The sequence below is a fragment of the Lynx rufus genome, unplaced genomic scaffold (assembly GCF_022079265.1).
Source record: "Lynx rufus isolate CCGP_SWC_20201006 ecotype Redwood Valley unplaced genomic scaffold, mLynRuf1.p SCAF_15, whole genome shotgun sequence".
NCBI lineage: Eukaryota > Metazoa > Chordata > Mammalia > Carnivora > Felidae > Lynx > Lynx rufus.
In genome coordinates, this window is record NW_025814829.1 from 62926551 (window position 1) to 62946268 (window position 19718).

The 19718-nt window shown below is 63.2% G+C and overlaps 2 protein-coding genes across 7 annotated transcripts in view; one reads left to right on the forward strand and one right to left on the reverse strand.

Moving 5' to 3' along the window:
* The window catches only part of TP53BP2 (tumor protein p53 binding protein 2), a 53641-nt gene extending 50457 nt beyond the window's left edge, over positions 1 to 3184 (forward strand). For all 5 annotated transcript variants that reach the window (XM_047077182.1, XM_047077183.1, XM_047077184.1 and 2 more), the window contains 2 exons: positions 209 to 408; positions 2492 to 3184. In XM_047077182.1, coding sequence (XP_046933138.1) covers positions 209 to 408; positions 2492 to 2533 — 242 coding nt within the window. In that variant the 3' untranslated portion in view covers positions 2534 to 3184. The remainder of the gene's footprint in view (positions 1 to 208; positions 409 to 2491) is intronic.
* Positions 3185 to 5232: 2048 nt separating this feature from the next.
* CAPN2 (calpain 2) overlaps positions 5233 to 19718 on the reverse strand; it is a 36653-nt gene continuing 22167 nt past the window's right edge. Inside the window, exons 9-21 of one of the 2 annotated variants that reach the window (XM_047077187.1) lie at positions 19169 to 19329; positions 17512 to 17681; positions 16231 to 16242; positions 14790 to 15001; positions 13672 to 13708; positions 12929 to 12994; positions 11965 to 12022; positions 10459 to 10523; positions 9728 to 9796; positions 9169 to 9247; positions 7981 to 8097; positions 7434 to 7492; positions 5233 to 6099 (exon numbers count right to left, since the gene is read on the reverse strand). In XM_047077187.1, coding sequence (XP_046933143.1) covers positions 6076 to 6099; positions 7434 to 7492; positions 7981 to 8097; positions 9169 to 9247; positions 9728 to 9796; positions 10459 to 10523; positions 11965 to 12022; positions 12929 to 12994; positions 13672 to 13708; positions 14790 to 15001; positions 16231 to 16242; positions 17512 to 17681; positions 19169 to 19329 — 1129 coding nt within the window. In that variant the 3' untranslated portion in view covers positions 5233 to 6075. Of the gene's footprint in view, positions 6100 to 6122; positions 6830 to 7433; positions 7493 to 7980; positions 8098 to 9168; positions 9248 to 9727; positions 9797 to 10458; positions 10524 to 11964; positions 12023 to 12928; positions 12995 to 13671; positions 13709 to 14789; positions 15002 to 16230; positions 16243 to 17511; positions 17682 to 19168; positions 19330 to 19718 lie in introns of those variants that run through there. The other variant, XM_047077188.1, reaches the window with a different exon arrangement.

The window sequence follows — 19718 nt, forward strand, 5'->3', positions numbered from 1 at the left end:
CTGGCCGTTGAGCACAGGGCGGCCTCGGAGGCAGGGACGGATGCGGCTTCTGTGCTTGCTCGATGGGGCGGTTTGACCCCGTGGGGGCCTCTCCCGAGACTCAGAGAAGGGAGGCTCCGTGCCTGGGGCACCGGGGACGGGAGGTGTCGGGGGGTGGGGGGCGCGTCGGGCGTCGGGCCCTCATCCTCTGGCTCCCCCGTGGTTTCAGGAGTGCAGGAGAAGATGGGCATCATGAACAAAGGGGTCCTGTACGCGCTGTGGGACTACGAGCCTCAGCACGGCGACGAGCTGCCCCTGCGAGAGGGGGACTGCCTGGCCGTGCTGCGGCGGGAGGACGAGGAGGAGACCGAGTGGTGGTGGGCGCGCCTGCAGGACCAGGAGGGCTACGTGCCCCGCAACTTGCTGGGGGTAAGTGTGTCCTCTGTCCGCGCGACGGCGAATCCTCACGTTTGGATGGTGGCGGGTTCACGCGTCCAGCCACATTTTCCGTGTTGGCGAGCCACCGGGCACGGTCAGGGTCCCGTGCTCTCGGAGGTCCTGCGCTCCTCACGGGACCCGGGGCTGGACCGGGGAGGGCACTGCGGGCAGGAGTCACCTTCTGTCCTGGATTTAGGTGGAGGGGGCTCTTGGGAGCGTTTGCAGGGAGGAGGCCGGGAGAGCGGGCAAGAGGAGGGAGGGAGCGTAGCTCTTTTCAGACGCTGCATTTTGCCGACCTGAGTGCCGTGGGCGCCAGGGCGGGACAGATAACGGAGAGCGAGGAGAGGACCTACGTGGGAAGGTGGAAGAGCCCGGCCGGGGAGGTGACGACGGTCAGCGGCGCGGCTCCGCGCAGTCCCCCTGCACCTGGGCGTGGCGGGAGGGACCGGAGGGCACCACCTCCTGAGATTGTTGAGGCGTCTGATGGACAGCGAGGGGGAGAGGTTTTTAGTTTTCATCAGGTCGGACCCACGCGGGCTGAGCGGCACGGAGCCGCTCCGGTGTCTGGGTCTCTAGCCAGGGCTCTGGGTGCGAGCGCTCCGCTGCCCCGTGTTACTCCGCCGAGTGATCGTGGTGTCGGAACCTGGCTGCCTGGATTCCGACCCGCGCCCCCTCCTGACCCTTCTTGTCGGCTCCCGTGTCTCGTGTGCCGTGTGGGTGACCTCGTGTGTCCCGACTGCTGCCCCTGCTCACAACGTTTATCATTAAGTAAACCTTTGAGCCTGGATCACATTCACACATGTGATTCTGACGGAAATTACAAAGAATTGATGAAAGTTAAATTTGGCCATGGAGCCCTTTATTTTAATTTTTTTTTGAGACAGAGACTGAGCGTGAGTGGGGGAGGGGCAGAGAGAGGGGGAGACCCAGAATCCGAAGCCGGCTCCAGGCTCCGAGCTGTTAGCACCGAGCCTTATGCGGGGCTCAAACTCCCAGACCGTGAGATCATGACCTGAGTCTAAGTCAGATGCTTACCTGAGGTGCCCGGGCCACGGAGCCCTTTAAACGAGCTTTCCGGTGACCCGACCAGAGTTCTGTCCAGCCCGACGGAGTCTCTGCAGCCGCCTCCCTGCCGAACATGAGCAGCAAATACTAGTTCTACCTTTTGACGTTTCCTGCCTCTGAAAACCTCTCGGAACTAGTTGCTTATTGGAACCTTTTGTTGTGATTTTCCGAGCGGTCCTGTGACTCCTGAACAGAGGAGGCCGCGTGGCCCAGGTGCTCGGCCCTCGGGAGGCCCGCGTCAGGCTGGGTCGGAGACGTTCGTGTTCACCCCAGCCTTTTGGAGGTCTCCCCGGGGTAGAAGTTGCCTCTAAGTAACGTTTTTTTGGTTTCCTTTGAGTTTAAAAGAAAAAAGGAACTCACGTAAATGTTGAGTTTTTAATCAGCGGTTCAAATTTGAGTCTAGAAAATTGTATTGACCAGTTGTTTTCTCGGAAAAATCATCTTTTGTGTGGTGTTGATCACCCGTTTTTCAGTTTGGGCTGGAGTCGACTCCACTTTCTTTCAGCAAACCCTTTTTCCCGTTGTGTAGGCGGGAGGAGGGGGTTGTTTACTGCGCCAGCTGGATGACTCGTTGGATTCACCCGTGGCTTCAGGACCTTCCATTCTTCTCTCCAGCTCTTGTTCTAGAAAACACAAAACCCCAAAAATCCCCACACAAAAACCTCCACTTATCCTCCCTGAAATCGGCAGACTTTTAGTCTGTGGCATCCTGTCGCTCAGTCTCCTGTCACGGAGTCGGGTCTGTTGTCAGGTTACGGGAGACCCTGATCTGTCCCGTCCGCTCCGGAAGCTGCAGGCCGCGCGGGTGGGGCTGGCGCTCAGCGCCACCTGCATTTTTACGTGGGACCCCCTGTGACTTCGCAGGGGAGGTGCCGAGTGTCCTGGGGCGGCGCTGGGTGCCTCACGTGCAGAAAGAGTCCTTTTCTTCGTTTCTTTCCGGTGACACCAGACCCCCATACTCGAGGTTTTGTCTTTGCAGCATGTAAATCATTTCTCCGTTCTCTTGCAGCTGTACCCCAGAATTAAACCCAGACAAAGGAGCTTAGCCTGAAACTACGGAGTTTTAGTTTCTGAAGAACTCATCTGTTATCAGTAAGGAGAAGTGACGTGATTGCTTGTGGCACATTTCACAAGACTGCTGACGACGTCACTGGAAGGCATCTGGAATGGGCTCTGGAGGGAGGTGAAGGATTTGGGAAGTTGGCTCTCCGAGGGGGACCTCGGCGTGATAAACTGGCCGTGCTGTGCTGGGGAAGCATGTTTCGCGGAGCAGAGGACAGACAGTGACGTCCTGTTTGAGAGAGAAGTGGGGCCGCTCCGTGGGCTCCGTGTCCCACCTGCTTGCTGTTGGTCGGCGCATCCCCTGCAGCCGCCCCACCGGGAAGGACCAGAGCCGTGGAGGCGGCCCGGGACCTTGGGACACAGGGCACACGCTCAGAACCACGTGTTGGCGGGTGTGGGCGGCCCTTCGTGTAGGAGTTTGTAGCGTCTTCGGAGTCGCGTGTGGAAGGAATCCTGGGACCGAGCCACAGCACAGCTACCTGAATGTGGAATCTGGTTTTTAGGGGGATTTGAATCTATATTTATTGTCTTTTGTATCCTGGAAATTGGAGACTCGCTATATAGACTTAACCGTGAAATTTATCAAGATCGTTGCTGACTTTAAAAACAATTGTAATAAAATTAAACTTTTTGACTCTAAGCTTTTTAGTGGCTTGTGTTCTCTGTGTCATGAAAAGCCTTGTTGAAGCTCCCACGCTGTTGGGAGAGTAGCGGTTTCTTCCCCGGCCGTGTGGCTGCAGTGAGGAGTGAGGTTCTTACAGACGGCTGGGTTTTGAAATTGGTGAGCTCTGCGGTGGCCCTGATCGGGAGCCACGGGGACAGCCGGTGGCCCCGTCCCCATGCCTCTGCGAGAGGAAGGGTCTGGTGTTCGTGGTGCTGTTGTCTGCAGGGATTCATTGGACAAGAACTCAGACTGAGTCTGCATCGTTTGTGATCCGTTACCCGGTTTGTGAGTCGTTTCGGAGCCCATGGCTCCGTGTGGCGGGGTCACCGAGTAGGAGCCACGCGGGAAGGACCGGCCGTGCGAAATCCCGGCATGTTTGTGGGCAGCTCAATTCCAGCAAGAAGGCGGGGGAAGAGCCAACAGGCCACGCTCTGCGGGTAGCAGAGAAGGCGGTGACCCCGAGGGCTGGACACCAGAGGACCACCCTGCTGCTGCCCCCCGCCTGGCAGGGTTTGGAGGTGGGGCTCACGTGAGGTCACCAGGTTAAGTTCCCCCTCCCTAAGGCATTTGCGTCTTGGAGGAGGAAGGAAGGGACCACCTCCCCTCCCCACGTGAGGTCACCACGAGGGGGCGGCCACATGCATGCCACGAAGGGTCCTGCACCCCGGCCTCGGGCTCCCCAGAACAGTGAGGGGGTGTGGGGTGGTACCCCGGTGGGCGCTGTGGTAACGGGACGGCATGGATCGCTGACCTTGGACAGAGTGGCTTTCCCAGGGGCTGCCGCTGGGTCTGGCTGCAAGGAGGTGGGGGGGTTGCTGGTCCTGGAGCCGCGGGGGGGATCCCCGCTAGGGGACAGTTTTAAGTGATCTCCACGACCCCAAGATCACCTGCTGCGCCGGGCCGCTGGGGATGGGTGATTTTAAGCGCATAAAGCGACAGGAAGTGAGCGCGACACCTGGGTTGGTGGTTCCTGGCCACCAAGCAACCGTGACCCGGCCATGCCCTCCACAGCGGCCTCTGCGTGCACCTGCTGGTGAACCGTGATCATCCATTGTCCCCTCAGCCCTATACCCACGACGTGTTTTTTGGTTTTTACTTGTTTACGTCTTACCCGAGGTCTGCGTGGGAAGGTTTGCAGGTACAGAGAAGGGTCTGGGGTCGGGGGGGCACAGACGCTTCTGGTCTGGCTGTGGTGTCTGTCGTGCTGTGGGCGCGGGACCGCCACGGGAAGGACCCCGGGGTCGGACGCGGTGGCCCCGTGAGGCATCTTCACGGCCGCAGTTTAGGTTTTTGTAGAAGGAACAGGGCAGCTGGGCGGCGGGCCCCGCGGAAGTGGGGCTTTTAAAGGGGGCGGGGGCACGTCTACCTTCTCCCCGTGAGGGAGGCGATGACCAGCGCTCCCCTGTTTGGGGGACCCAGGTGCTTGGTCATTGTCTCCAGTCCTTTTCTAAATGGGATGAGCTAAGCGGAGCGTAGCCCTTGGCTGTTTCGTGTCTCTGTTTCCTCTGCTGTGACGACAAACCAGGGAGCAGGGCAAGTGGTGGCGAGCCGGGGGCCTTGCGGGTGGCCCCTGGCACAGAAGCGGTTTGTGGGCCTCTGCGACCTGGGAAGGCGCCTCCCTCCCCTTCCTGTGTGCCCGGCCCCCACTGGACGAGGCTGGGAGATGCGCTTGCTGGCCCGGCCCGGCCCGGCCCGTCGCACACCTCTCCTGGGTCGTAGGGCTCCCGCAGGGGCACCACCGGCAGGCCCGTGACTGACGCGCCTGTCCTGTCTGCCTCTCTCGTCCCCACACCCGAGGGACCTGCCTGGGCCTCCTCGGGGGAGGCCAGGGGCAGCAGAGGAGAGCCGCACCTACTTTGTGGACACTTGAGAGCCTCTGAATTGGATTAAGAAACTGCGTAGTTCCAAGCTGCCTTTAACTCTCAAGAGGGGAAACGAGAGGTGACCTTGTCGGAGCGGGAACAGGCCGAGACCCGGGCGCACCGCCCGCCGCGGGGCCCCCGAAGGACAGCACGGCACGCCGGACCGCTTGGGTCACTCTTTATTAACAGCACGTTCAGCAGGAAGTAAGGCAACAAGGCGGTAGGTGTGTAAGGCGGCTCGCGTCTTCCAGGGTGAAGCAGGGCTCAAGCTCTCCCACCCGTGTCCCTCCCAGCTCCACGCACAAGCGCGGGGGGTGCCGACGTCCCGGCCACGAACGGCTCGTCCTGTCCTTTCCCGTAATCGGCTCGGACACCAGGCACCTGCTTTCGCGCACGCTTCGGTTAGCGGGCCGAGGGCCGCGTGGCTTCAGCATCTTCTGCGACACGCGGGTCACCGGGCCGTTCTACATAAAACCTGGCTGTCTCTGCAACCACGTGACGGAGGTGTGCGTGCTGGCCCGGCCTGTCACTCTTCGATGCTTCCTGTTTTCCGTTTCACTCCAGGGACGCGCACTGCTGTTTGGCAAATGCCACAGCTGCATTGTTAATCGGGAATTTACTTTCAATGTTCCCAGCAAGGACCTCGTGTCCTTGGAGACTGACTTCGTGGTTGGTCAGCGGTTAAAAATACCTCCCTGTGTTTTTCTGCAATTGGATATTGCCATAAACGGGCAAGTGGGTAAAAGTAAACCGTGGACCTGTTTATAGATGGAAGGTTTTCTCTGAGCTAACCCAGGATGGAGTGAGTCACCTGCATGTAATACCAGGATACGCAGATCTTTTTTACTGTGAAACGTGAGACCTGTCTCAAAAAGTATCTTTATTTTCAGCTCTAGCCATTCATCGGTTAGGTAAATGTTCCCGTCATTTTGGGGTCCAGATAAAAAGTTTCTCTGTGGGGGCTTCGTCCTCGGCTGGCTGTCTTCAGGCAGATCAGTTAGGACTTCAGAGGACTGAAAAGCAGAGCCACTGTGAGGAGGAAGACAGCCGGTCAGCTCAGACACCTTGTGCAGAACTAACGGTCATTCTGGAAGAACGACTTGGAGCAGACAGGGATCGGGGCACAGACTCGCGGGTTCTCCTCCCCACTTCTACAGCCTGGCCCGGCCCAGGTCAGGGGCACGACCCGGCTCACAGGCCGACGGCCACGAGACAGACCGGACCACGCGGCATTTCCTGCCGCCCCCTCCAGGTCGGGTGAACATTATTAGTTCGGCTGTCCCCGAAACCAGTGCTTTCGACCTCGGTCAAGTGGGGGTCAAGTGGGGGCTCTGGGTCACACTCTGCTCCAGTCGGTCCGGGACCCGGGCCCGGGGCCCCGGCTTCTGCAAAGCTGCCCTTGGTGCGTCGTGCAGCCGGGGCCGAGACTGAGAGTGCAGCCTCGTTCTAGAAGTTACCTAGTGTCATTGTAGCGAGCTAAAACGTATTCTCAGTTGGCTGAAGGTCCTTTATAATGCATCATAGCAGGTGCAAAGCTAAAGCTACTTCATTCTGGCTTCCCCCAGGTCAAAGTTCAAGGACAGGAGTCCCTAGTCCCTTACACCTGTCCCCTTGTCACTTTGCTCCTGGCTGGAGCATGGGACCGTGTCATTCCCCTGGGCACCGGCCCCTGACCGGCCCTCGCCAGCCTGTGCTGCTCCGAGCTCAGCTCCCCTGACAGCAAACGTGAGGCCACGACCGGGAGGGCGTGCCCTTCCTCCTGGAGGGGAGAACGTTCTGGCACCAGGGTGACAGGACATTTTGCACTTTGCTTTTCACGGGACCTGTCAGCCCGCTGCATTGGGACTGACGGTCCCCTGGGCCTTGCTGGGGCTCTGGACCAGGAGCTCGGTAACTCTCTACGGCAAGTTTATGTATTTTCGATGGAATTTTTAACCGGGGCGGGGGGTGGGGGAATAAGGTAATCTGCCCAGGAAGTATTTTAAGTAGATCTGGTCTAAGAAGGACACATCTTCCCCAAACCCACTTGAATTTCATGCAGGAATTTTCTTACGTGACCACCATCTCTCGTTCATGTGAACAAGCACTTCGTTTTCCCCTCGTCCTTTTCCCGCGTATGCACTTGGCAAATTGCGTGGGAGGAGGAACCGGGAGTGTCTCCCGGGCCCGAGGGTCGGAGGGGGGGGTGCGGGGGAAGGGGTGTGCACGTTTGTGGTGGGACCTCACACCCGTTCACAGGCCCGCCTCCCACGGCCACAACACTTGCAAGGTGGAGCTTTTTAAGCCAACGGCCACGGGTCCCTGTCCCACCCCCCACCCCCCACCCGTGACAGCTCCCGGTGCCTTGTGAGCGGCTGACTTACAGAGATGAGGTCGAGCTCGATGGTCCCAGTGTTCTCGGGATCCAGCTGCTTAAATATCCCTGAGGGGGGGGTGGTGGGGAGGAGGGCCGCCCGTGAGCACTCCTCCTCCTCCTCACTTCTCCTCCCCCTCCTCCCTCCCTCCTCCCCCCTCCTCCTCCTCCCTCCTCCTCCCTTCTCCTCCTCCCTCCTCCTCCTCACTCCTCTTCACTTCTCCTCCCCCCTCCTCCCCCCTCTTCCCCCTCCTCCTCCCCCTCCTCTTCCCCCCTCCTCCTCTTCTCTCCTCCCCCTCCTCCTATTCCCTCCTCCCCCTTCCCCCTCCCCCTCCCTCCTCCTCCTCCCCCTCCTCCTCCCTCCTCCTCCTCCCCTCCTCCCTCCTCCTCCTCCTCCTCACTCCTCATCCTCCTCCTCCTCCTCCTCGCTCAGTCACCAGCTCCTCCCTCCGCCCACAAGGGTCTGCACAGTCAACCGTGCACACACGCCCTTCCAGGCGGCCTCCCCTGCACCAAGCACAGAACTAGGACGGGCCTTTCCCCAAGCGGCCACTCACTGAACAGCGTCTCCAGCCGGACCAGACACCGAACGAAGTTATCGAAGTCAATGATGAGGTCGTCGTCCGCAAAGCGCGCAACGACGACCTGGTGGAGCTGACACGGCAGCTTGAAGCCTGAAGTCGGAGGAAGAGGGCGCGGCCTCAGGGTGTGCGTCACACGGCGCCCGTGCCACAGACGCGGCCCTCACGTCGCCGCCGCCCCATCCCCTGGTGCTCACCTGGGGACCCGCCGCTCCCACCCTTGCTCCCGACTCTGACCGCTCACCTGGCTCTGCCTGTCCCCGCAGGCTGCCATGAGGCTTCCTGTCCCCATCCCTGTCCCTGTGGCCCATCCCCACCCCCATGGCCCATCCCTGACCCTGTGGCCCGTCCCCGTCCCCGTGGCCCATCCTTGTCCCTGTGGCCCACCCCCACCCCGTGGCCCGTCCCCGTGGCCACCTCTCCCTGTGCTTCCTCTCCCGGCTGTTTAGCTCTGAATCCCCTGGAGACTAACTTCCTGGATGCACATGGCAGAGACTGTCTGTCCTAGATTAGCGATAATTTCTGTTCCCGTGGCAGGATTTCCACTGGGCCGCGGCTGCCTGAAATCAGGACCATGTTTCCTGCCTCCCCTGCAGCACACTGAGGGCTCGTGACTCAGTCCTGCCAGGGGGTCGTGTGCCTGACGGCGGGGGGAGCCCGTCTCTCCCTCCTTTTGTCCACCCGTTGCCAGAACACGGCTGTGGTGCCTTGCCGTCCTAGTCCTAGTCCGGAAGGCTCGGCGGCGGGGGGCACCTCCCCTCGCACTGGGACCCGCGTGGGGGGAGGTGGATCTCGCTGAATCCAGGTATCTGGGGTCTCAGTGTCGGGATTTTATGTTGCCCGTGGGGGACTCACCCCAGAGGGGAACAGAGACCCTCGTGTCAGCCCTGCACCTGGCAAGGGCCGGGGGCCCGCTCGCCCCGCCAGCCTCTCGGAGGAGATGTAGATTCAGGAAGGTATGGCGGGCAGAGCGTTTTACCAGGGAGCTTTTAAAAGGGGAACGGAAAGGACGTGTTTGTACCAAACCAGCACCCGCTTTGTCTCACGGTCGCCGACCTCCCCGGGGTGCGGAGCACAGTCTCCCGTACCCCACAGCCGGGACGGAGCCAGCGCTCGCGTACCCCGCAGCCGGACGGAAGGGAGAAAACAGCCACGACGCGTTACCTGCTTCCTCCAGTGCTTTCCGCATCTCGTAGGAGTTCATGGTGCCAGACCTGTCCACGTCGATTTCCCGGTAAATTTTCTGGAACGAGAAATAATTCCAAGAACCATGACCCAAAGCGAGGCAGGCGGCGAGTTGGCTCGCGCCGAGTGCCGCGCACGGACGCAGATCTCCCAGCTTTGCCTCCGGTGGCCTTGGAAGAGTCGCCCACCTTTCTGCCTTAATTAGCTAATAGCGTTGGCCTCTCTCGTGAGCCGGTTTGTCAATACGCCCGTCAGCCAACCAGCCAGCCACCACGGCTCACGTTATCTTATCCGACCGTCGTGCTTGAGCTGCTAAAAACCCATGTTACAAAAGGCGACGTGGCTTCTCCAGGACGCTTTCGGGAACAGCTGTTAGGGGACCCCATTTCCGGTCGGCGCCACTCTGCGTGTGGCCAGCCTGTCTCTGTGGCTCCAGTCGCCACCCTGGGGATGTCCCTCCCACCTGGCAAAGGGTTGTACGGGCACCGCACGACCCCGACACAGCCCCCCCGCCCCCCGGCGGCCCCCGGGCGCTCACCTGGTACTTCTGAATCTTTGTCCAAAGAACGTAGAACTCCTTCAGCCCCAGCTTGCCACTGCCATCTGACTGCCCGCGGTTAAGGAGAGCCCGGCCGTGGGTGCGTCCCCTCCACCGGATGGCGCTGACGCCCACAGCATATCCGCAGGCGGCTCCTGCTGTAGGACCCGGCCTGCCTCTGAGGCTGGCGGAGGGCCCAGAAGGAGGCCTCTGGCGACCCTGACCTTTGCTGCTTGGTCTGGGGATGCGGGGGGCCCCGGCCCCGGTGAGAACGAGCTGTCACATGACCTGCAGAGTTTCCCACCGCCCCCCCCCCCCCCCGCTAAGTTCTGCAATGCTTCTAAGGCCTCTTGTGAGGCAACCACTGTGAGCCCACGAGAGGAAACTTCGAGCAGCACAGAGCATCCGTGCCCAGGACTTGTCCCTGAGCCACGAGTCGAGGCTGCGGGCGGCCGGGGAAGGAGCTGCCCACGGCGGGCGGGCCCCGCGCCCGCAGATCGGGAAAACCCACAACAGAGGAGACTGGTCTGCGGGGTATTTTCCACGGCCGCTCGGGCACAGCCGAGCGGCCGCCTCCCGTGCGGGGACCTGGGACACGGCCCTCGGCTTCCCCTCATCTGCAGCTCCTCAAGTCCCCTTCAGGGGCCCCTGGACGGGCGGGGCGCGGTGTCAGAGCCCCCAGGGCGGGGTTCTCAAACGCCGTGTCTGGGCTCTGCCGCCTGGAAGGATACGTCCAGCATGTCCACCATGATCTTACAGGTCTCGATGCTGAAGCCATCCGACTTGATGTCCTGGCCTGTAAGACAAAGTACCGGTGATGGTTACGTCCCACAGAGACGCGCCGTCCCCGGGAGCCCCCTCGAGGAAGTGCTCATCCGTCCCTCCAGGGCCACGGCAGGCCGGTGGCTGTCGGAGGGGCCGGGGGAGGGGGGCGTCCGCCTGTGATTCGCCCCGAGGACCAGAACCCGTCCGGAGTGGCCGCGGCGGGTGGCTGGCGGCCTGCAGGAGACCCTCATCACAAGTAGGAGCCTGGTTGGTCCCTCCCGGACTCCACGAGGGGTCCCCCTCTTGTCCTGTCCTTGTAAAGGCTGCCACTTAACTCGCAGCTGCCCTCGTGGGCACAGACCCCTCCCCGGCCGGGGCAGAGGCAGGGGTCAGCGGGCAGCCGGGGGCAGGGAGGCTGAGCCCCGGCGCGGCCTGGCTCTTTCCGCCTCCGTCTGCGCGGGAACAAGGAGGCTTCGACGGCCACACGCCTCAGCAGCCCTGTGACCTCACTCGTGCCTGGCGGCCTCCGGGACGCGCACCATCTTCTTGTCCGCGCCTGGCCTGCCCGGGGAGGAACCGGTTACGAGCGGATCCCTCCCCACAACCTCCGCGGTGGATGGGCGGCCGGCCAGGCTCTTCTCTGGCCGTGAGGGAGCTTGCCATGGGTCAGGCCGGCTGCTGGTGGCGCCCAGGGCTGCTGCTCAGGACACGCAACGTCCAGGCTCGCGGGGTCTGACCTCACACAGACCCGCGCGGGGACGGCGGTCTCTTTGAGGGCCGTGCGGCTCTTGTGATAATTTGGGGGGGAGGAAATGTGTCCCCGGGGACGGCCGGTCCCGTTTCTGACTCGGACGCAGTTCCAGGTGTCCCGGGCCCTCCTCAGGTCCCTCTGGGCCTCACCCCTTCTTCCAGGAGCCTGCCAGCCGCCTCTGGGCCCTCAGGTCCCTGGCCTGGCTCATCAGTTCAAGGGAAACCATGTCTCTCCGAGTAAAGAGCCAGTCAGACGAGGCTCCTGACACGCACGCTGGGGAGATGCTTTGCACACCGTTCCGTGGTTCCAGACGGCCCGTCTACCCTTCCACCCTGGCTACTGAGTGAGGTGGTATCACTCCATCCACGGCTCCGCCCCCCTGCCAGCTGACCGTCCGAGGGGCCGCCACACGGAGCTCCGGCTCTGCGTCAGGCAGCTTCGCAGGGCACCCGTTGGAGGCTCCCCCATCTCTGGGGTTAGGTAGTGACGCTCCTGCTTTCCAGGTGCAGCAAGAGAGCCCGAGGCTCTCCGCGCACGGGCTTCCAGCAAGAGCCAGCCAGTGGTGGTCTCGACCCGGGGCCCTCTGATCCTGAGTGACCAGGGCACACAGAGCCTCCTCTGCCCGGTTCCTCAGGGGGCCGGGGGCTGGCGGGTGTTTACGTGCGGGCGGGAGGGGACCGGTGGCGGGAGGGGACCGGGGCCCCACCAGGAGGGCACTTACGCTTGGCCAGCACCCTCCTCAGGATGGTCTGCAGCTCGAAGGCCGAGATCTCCGCGTCCTGTGGACACGAAGCAGAGCGTGGTCACCGCCCGGCGGCCGCGGGCCGCGGGAGGCTCCGCCCACGTCAGGTGCACTGGGCGGGGCTGGGCGGGGCCTGTGATGTGCGGGTCCAGCGCCCCCTGCAGGCCGCACGTCTCGGCGGACTGCAGGCCCCGTGGACACAGTTGAGAACCCTCCGCTCCACTCACACGTGCGGTCCCACTCGACGCCCTTCTGATCCCAGTCCTCCGCCCGTCGCCCCTTCCTCCCCTTTGAAACCCGGGTCTGGCTCCTTGCAAAGCTGGTGAGGGCCCAGCTGTCTCCCCGCCGCTCTGCCTCTGAGGCCCCAGCTCCCGGGGCGGGTCTGGTGCCCTACACACGCCCTCGTGTTGGGGGACAGGGGAGGAGGGACGGGGGGACGAGCCCAAGTCGCAAGACCACCATGGGCCACAGCCCCTTCTCCTAGGGGTGGGGGCGGGGCCCACGTGCCGCGGACCAGCGGGAACAGGTGTCTGTGACATGAGGCCAGAGACCTGGTGGCCCCAGAGCTCTGTTTGGACTGGCTGGGCAGACAGGGCCGGACGGTGGGCGGGGGGTGCCGGGGGGAAGCGCCTGAATGAACTGTGCCCTGAGCCGTGCTCTTGAGATGTGCTACCCTTCCGTCCCTTGAGCGTCTCTGTGGACATCAGGGACATCCCAGCTGGACGCAGAGGACAGGAAGCAGCCGGAACCCTAAGGCCAGAGGGAGTCGGAGCCAGAGCAGACGCCAAGCGGCAGCCCCACCGTGTGGGCAGGAGCCCCAGTCCCCCCGCGACGCCTCTTGCTTCTACTCTTGCCTCTGCCCCTTTGGAGTCGCGTCGGGGACGAGACTGTCCCTTCGAGTGGACCACAGCGCAGGGCAGAGGCCGCGTGTGCAGACACCCACCTCGCCTGCCAGCTGTGCAAACAGCCTTCTGAAGCCGTCGTCAATGTCGTCCTCGCTGGCATCGTTCTGGAAGGGGGGATACGGGAGCAGGTCAGAGCCGAGGAGGCGCCTCCCGCGGGCTTGAGACCAAGGGCAGTGTGAGGAATTAAGGGCGGATGAGAGAGGGATGGAAAGCCTGAGGGGGGGGTTAACAAGTCCTCACGGAGGCGTCTCCTCTAGCCCTCAACCAGGACGCCCTTCCTGATCTACACTAGTGGGGATCCAGAAGCAGAGCCCAGCCGGAATGTTCTAGAAGGTCTTCGACAGTGGCCCCCTGGACTATTCACTCTCTCCCTGGGGACAGGGGACAGAGGAAGGGCCTTCCGTCATGTTGGCTATGGTCTCCTTCCTGGACTTGGGATTTGTGGTGGTCAGGCCTGCCCTGGGACCCCCAAGCCCTCGGGATTCACCACTATTTGAACAGAGACCCTTGGTGTTACCCTCGGGAGCCTCAGAAATCTCGTCACCCAGCATTTTCATTCTACAGATGAGGAAACTGAGGCCCAGGAAAGGTGGCGACAAGAAGCCCGTGGTCCCATGGGGGGGGGTGGTCAAGGGCCATGCACTGGCCGGTGCAGGTGCAGGGGGCGACCCTAGTTTCAAGCTGTGGGCACGAGGTCCTGGGGCCCCCTAGCGATTAGGGGGGCCCCTCTGGGTCCTGGGCAGTGGGGGGCAGAGCAGACGAGTCCGGAGGTCACACACACCTCATCAAGGTCAGCCTCAATCTCGTCGTCAACCACCCTGGAAACAGAGGGAGACTGTGTTACCGGAAAGGAGGTGGGGGTGGGACGCACGTGGTGCCAAAATCAAGGCCGACGGCACGTGTGACTGTTAGGGCAGCGCAGGGCGGGGTGGGCAGGGTCACTGGACCACAGCCCTTCACGTAGGAGGCGGAGGCGGGCAGGGACTTTTTGCTCCTCGAGAAGCACGTGTGGGGACAGCAGACCCCGGCACCCGCTCTCCGATTCTGCGGCAATCTCTGTCACATAAACCTTCCACACCCGGGATCCTGCGAAGTCCCTGCTGCCTACGCGTCCTGCTCGGAGGCCGGGGTGTGGTCTCAGCTGAATCTCGGGCAGCTCGGGCGGTGCCCTGTGCTGTGTGCGGCGCTGGGCCCTTCTTGGGCCCCGGGACCCTCCACTGGTCCACCGAGGGCCCCGGCCGCTGTGCCCGCGGCTGGCCCGAGCCGGCCCATCGGACACACTGTCCTGGGTCTGATGGGAGCCCGTGGCACGAGGTAGAGGCAACACAGCACGTGCCGTGTGCCCTGCTTCCCATCTGTTCAAAGCCCCCGTGTTTCTCCGTAAATCTCCTTTTGCCTAAGCCGCCGAGGAGGATTACGTCTCCTGCAATCAGGTGCCCAACCGAATAGATGCGGCTGAGGCAGCGGCCAACGGGGCAAGAGCCATCGGGAACCGAGCCATCCTGACGAGGGGCCCTGGACCGCTGGGCCCAGTGGCCACCGAGGCCGTCACTCGAGGGCCGCTGGACGGAAAGGATTATACGGTGCGGCCCGGCTTCTCCCTGCGAGGTGCCTGGGTTCGGCCGTCCAACCCGTGTCGTTACGGCGAATGTGACAGCTCGATCTTTCGGAGACGCAGCTGCCACAGCAGATTCTGCGCTCGGCTCCACAGCCGCCCTTTCTAACCGCGAATACCCCGCGTGGCTCGTTTCTTTGCTCGCTGGAATGTAATGCTGGGGTCCTTCCAGCTGCTCCCTGGAGGTGGGCGGGTGTCGCAGAGCAGAAACTCGGAGGGAGGGCGCCGCGCTCCAGGGGACGGGGATGGGGACGGGGGGCGGGGAGGAGGGCAGGAGCACCTACTGGTAGTCGGCCTTCTTCTCGGAAAAGACCCGGACGCAGAAGTCCCCGTCCTTGTTGGGCTCGAAGGTGGACGGCACCAGGATGTACTCCCCAGGCGGCAGCTTGAACCGGTTCAGCACCTCCCGCAGGTTGATGAAGGTGTCGGACCGCTCCCTCGCCCGGTGCGTCAGGAAGAAGTTTCTGCTGAGGTGGATGTTAGTCTGTCCAGTCATCTGAGGGACAAACAGAAACAGAAGGGAGTAGATGGCAGAGAGAGCCCCAAATCCGCATTGTTTTCGCTCACGGAGAAGGCGACGGTGCCCGTCGTTCCAGATCAAACGCAAACTTCCCGCCCACGAGAACAAATGTCCACGGAGGGGCTCAGGGCACGTGCGGCGGGGGTCCCGCGTGCACCCAGCTCTGCAGAGACCCCATCTGCACACGGAGGGGCTCGGCCGTGAGGCCCCCCGCAGGAGTCGGATCAGTGCTGTGTGGTGTGTGACACGTGAACAAAAGTCGGGCCGGGGCCGGGCCAGGAAGGCAGGTGTGGTCGGGCTGGCCGCCGCGAGGCCGGAACTCACCCGAGGGATCCGGAGAAGCCCGGCTTGCCCCCGACGGCACTGCCCGGCCCGACAGTGTGTACCACTGGGGTGGAGGGGGGCACCCCGCGTGGCCACTGGATCAGCCGCGGCCTTTATGGACCCACACGGCTGCCGTACTTCCCACCAGTCCTGCTAATGCCAGCTGTGAGCCTACTACGCGCTCTCACACCATTCACCTCATCGCTATGGTCCCTCCAGGTGGGTGGTGGACCAAGTTTTATTGAAAAAGAAACGGAGAGGGACGCCTGGGGGGCTCAGTCGGTTAAGCGTCCGACTTCGGCTCAGGTCGTGATCTCGCTGTGCATGAATTCGAGCCCCGCGTCGGGCTCTGTGCCGACAGCTCAGAGCCTGGAGCCTGCTTGGGACTCTGTGCCTCCCTCTCTCTCTGCTTCCCCTGCTCATGCTTTCTTTTTCAGAAATAAATAATAAACATTTAAAACATTAAAAAAAAAAAAGAAAAAGAAACTGAGGTCCAGAGAGGACCCATAACTTGTCTGAGGTCACACGGCCTGCAAATGGCAGGGCTGGGGCGTGGATCCAGGCCCCTGGGCTCCCACATCATCTTAGGCACAGTCCTGGGGCTCGCCTTTCCCTTCAGGCTTGTTTTAGGGGGAACTGCAGGACTCCGCGGAGAGCCTCCTGCTCCCAGACCACACGTCGTCCACCCAGAGCTGACCGTGCCCCGCAGGGACTCCCCAGAGACCGGGCCCTGAGCTCGGCCCAGCAGGCCCTGGGACCTGAGCAACCTCCCCAGGGTGCCCCCAGCCACCAGCCCTGCCCAGGCCTCCCGGGACCCCCCGAGCCAGCAGTCGGGGCCTTGTGCCTGGTGGTGAACACGAGCCAGCGTCTCCCAGACGTACCTCCTCCGGCACCTGCAGGCACAAAGGAGAGCACACTTCAGATTCCCGGAAGCTGTACGAGGTCACCCCCGTGATGGGCTGCGGCCCCCCGTCCCCTGCAGCTCTAGCAACGTGAAGTGACTCAGCACGGTAATTATTTTCCGAGGGGCCCCAACCGTTCCCACACGGAGGACAAACCTCGTGACCCAGCAACAATGTGGCTGAGCCCTTAGCGCCATTGCTAATTTATGGAGCATAAAACCGGGGCACGGAGCCGTGAAACGCCCGGCTGAGGTCTCCCCGCCCCCAACTCGAGGGTGCCCGCCGGGCCGGGAGCCAGCAGGCGTCACACCCAGCCCGTGTGTCCTTGGGCAAGTCAGCTCCCTCTGTTGCCAAAGTTTCCTTGTCTCTGAGGGGGACCAAGTGACCCCCCGTGCTCCCCAGCTCCAGAGCCCAGGACCGGCTTTGCACCCCCTGAGGCGGGGGGTGGGCTCCGCGTCACGTCCCGTTGGCATTTTCCCTGGGGTCGCTTTGTCCCAGAGGGGAAGTCCTCAGCTCCCATTTCAGAGGCCGAGGGGCTCAGAGTTCACGTGCACGCCTGCTGCAACGATGGCAGGTGACCCCCTCTACAGGCGGGGTCCCGTGATGGGCGCCACGTTGCCAGTGATGAGTGAGCGTCTGACCTCTGACCTCTACCAGCGGCATGCTGCCCTCCCCACCACGGCGGTTTCCCTGAATGTGGGGACCGCCCTTCCTCATCCGAGCGGCTCTGGGCCGTGCTGCAGGGAGGAGTGGGGCGGGCATGGTGGGGGGCAGAGCCCGGCCTTGCTTTGACTTGGTTGGAAATGAAGCCCCTGCGGGCGGCACAGAGCTCGCGTTCCCGGCCCCGAGCCGGTCCCGGCGGGACGCTGGAGCGGTACCTGCCCGAAGCGTCCCCTGTGGGGGCTCTGTTCTAGGCCTGGAGGTCGGCGGGCCAAGCAGAGCACCAGGCCTGGTTGGGGGGGGGGGGTGTCTCAGAAGAGGCGGGAGGCCTCTAAAAAGAGTAGACTGTCCCCAAAGCGGCTGTGGGGCCTAGGCAAGCCCTAGGCACCTCCGGGGACACGGACCAGCTGCAGGGCCCTCGGGGTGTCTCCTCGCGCCGACCCGGCCCGGCCGCCACATCTCGCACACAGAGTTTTGCTGTAAAAGCCCTGCTTTCCCTGGCCTGGCCTCCCGACAGGGCCCTGGGGCCCACCGTGCCCGTGGGGAGGGCAGTCCCCCGGGGCTGAGAGCAGGGAAGGAGGCGGCCCATGCTGCCCCCACCTCATAGATGCCGAAGCCGATGGTGTGCATGTCCTCCCCCATCTTCCTCTGTCGCCGCCGGTGCTTCTGGATGAGGCCCACCAGGAAGGTGCACCCGCTCTCTCCGTCCTCCTGGTCCTCGTCCTCCTCCTCCAGCTTGATCAGGTACTGAGGGTTCATCCAGAACGTGTCTGCGGCCAGAGAGGGGCCGGGTCACTGAGGACTCGGGGCCGCCCCTGCCCCTGCAGGTGCGCACGGGGAGGGGGAGGGAGCCCCATAAAGACGGGGGGGCAGGTGGGCGGGCGCTGGGGGGCCGTGGACAGAGCCGGCCGGCACTTGCCTGGGGACCACGGGGACCCATGTCAGAAACTCCCTCGCACGGTTCTCTCGCCCGCCCTCAGGCTGGCTCATTTTGTCAGTCGGGAACGGGGTGTTAGGGCTGAGCCCCTGCGGCCCCTGTCCCACCCCAGGCCCAGCTGGCCGGGCTGGGGCACTGTGGGGGCACACGCTCCCGCACGCCCTCTGTGAACCCCGAGGCAGGAACATCCTGTGCAAATTCCCGCCTCTTCTTCTGTGTCCCGTTGTCCACCCCAGGGTGTGTCTGCCCCCCTCCCCCCAGTTCCAAAGCCCACTTATGGAAGGACCGGAGACTCGTTCACGTCTGAGAACAACTCCCCTCGCCCACCTAACGGGATAAACTCTTTGTTGGGGAAATAAAGGCATCATCTGGTGCAGGGGTCAGCAAACTACAGCTCGGAGGGCCCCTGGCCGCCTGTTTTCGTAAATAAAGCTTTATGACAACACGGCCATGTTGTTGAAGGCCTGGCGGCCTTCGGGTGACGGCGGCGGAGCTGACAGAAAAGCGGTAGAAACTGACGCTCACCAAGCCCCAGACGTTTCCCATCTGGCCCCTGAGAGATTTGCCGGCCCCGCATCCAGCGAGCGGCTTGTCGGGGGCAGACGGCCTCCCCAGCACCTCTGGAACCGCCACTTGGTGGCTGGAGGGGAAGGACTGAAAGCACCAGAACTCGAGGTCCCACCACCTGTCTGCGGCCCGGGATGCCACCGGAGCCCCAGTCTCCCCATCAGTGGAGGATCGGCACACGACCATCACGTGGCCTCCACGGTCAGACTGCCTGCGTCACGTCCCCGTGAGGGGTACCGTGAGGTCACTTAACCTCTCCAAGCGGTGGTCCCCTCGACTTGAAGATGAAGAGGACAGCAGTGTGCCCGCCGTGGAGGCTCGTGAGGACAGACGGGGACAAACGCACATAAACCACTTGGGACGGTCCCCAGGCCCGATGTGTCATATCACACCGACTCAATTTCTGCGGCTCGGGGGGAGGGGAGCCCTGGGCCACAAGGCAGAAGGTCGGGGGTCAACGAGGGAGGGACCGGGGACCCCGTCTGAGCCGGGCCCGAGTGCGCAAGAGGGCTGCGGGCGACGGTTGGGGCCCGGGTGTGCAGCGGCCCCGTGGGCGAGGTCCCTGCAGGGCGGGGCTGCCTGGGCTTCACGTGGACGGAGTGGCCCATGGGCCTGAGCTGGGACCACGCTCGGCCTCACGGGGTGTGGCGGGAGCCACGGCACAGGGGAACCTAGGGCTGGGGAGGCCGCGTGTGGGGTGTGGCCGGGCAGGGGACAGGCGAGCGCGGACGAGGGCCCGGCGGGCGGCCTTACTCGGGTAGTTCCTGCAGCCTCCCGCGGTGGAGCCCCGCCTCCAGGTCCCATCCACCTTGGTGAGCTTCCACTTCTTGTAGGACTCACTGGTGAGGGTGTCGGGGGTCAGGTTGCAAATCTCCAGGCGGGAATAGTGCCTCAGAAAGTCACCGAACGACATCCTGGCGGAGGCAGGGCGAGGGCGCCCCGGTCACGGGAGGGCACGCTGCCGAACCCTGACCTTCCGCCCAAGGCCAGCCCAGGAGCCGGTGAGGGCCGGCAGAGCGGCCAGCAGGCGCGGATTCCAGCTCTTTCCCGCTGGGCCGCGTTGGGCACTGCCCACCGGTGAACCTGCGGGCCCAGCCCTGCTCTCAAAAGGCCTGGTTCTCGAGTGTGGGGACGACTCAGAACTGGTTGGGAGAACGGCCCCGTCCTTCCGGGTTTCTGTCGGGATCTGGACACGCCTGCACGACTCCCTCCTGCTTTTTGAGGGGTTGTGCCACCCCCTTGTTGAGAGGGACGAATGGTTCCATTCACGGTCTTACGGTGAATTTGAAACGATGGGGGCAGA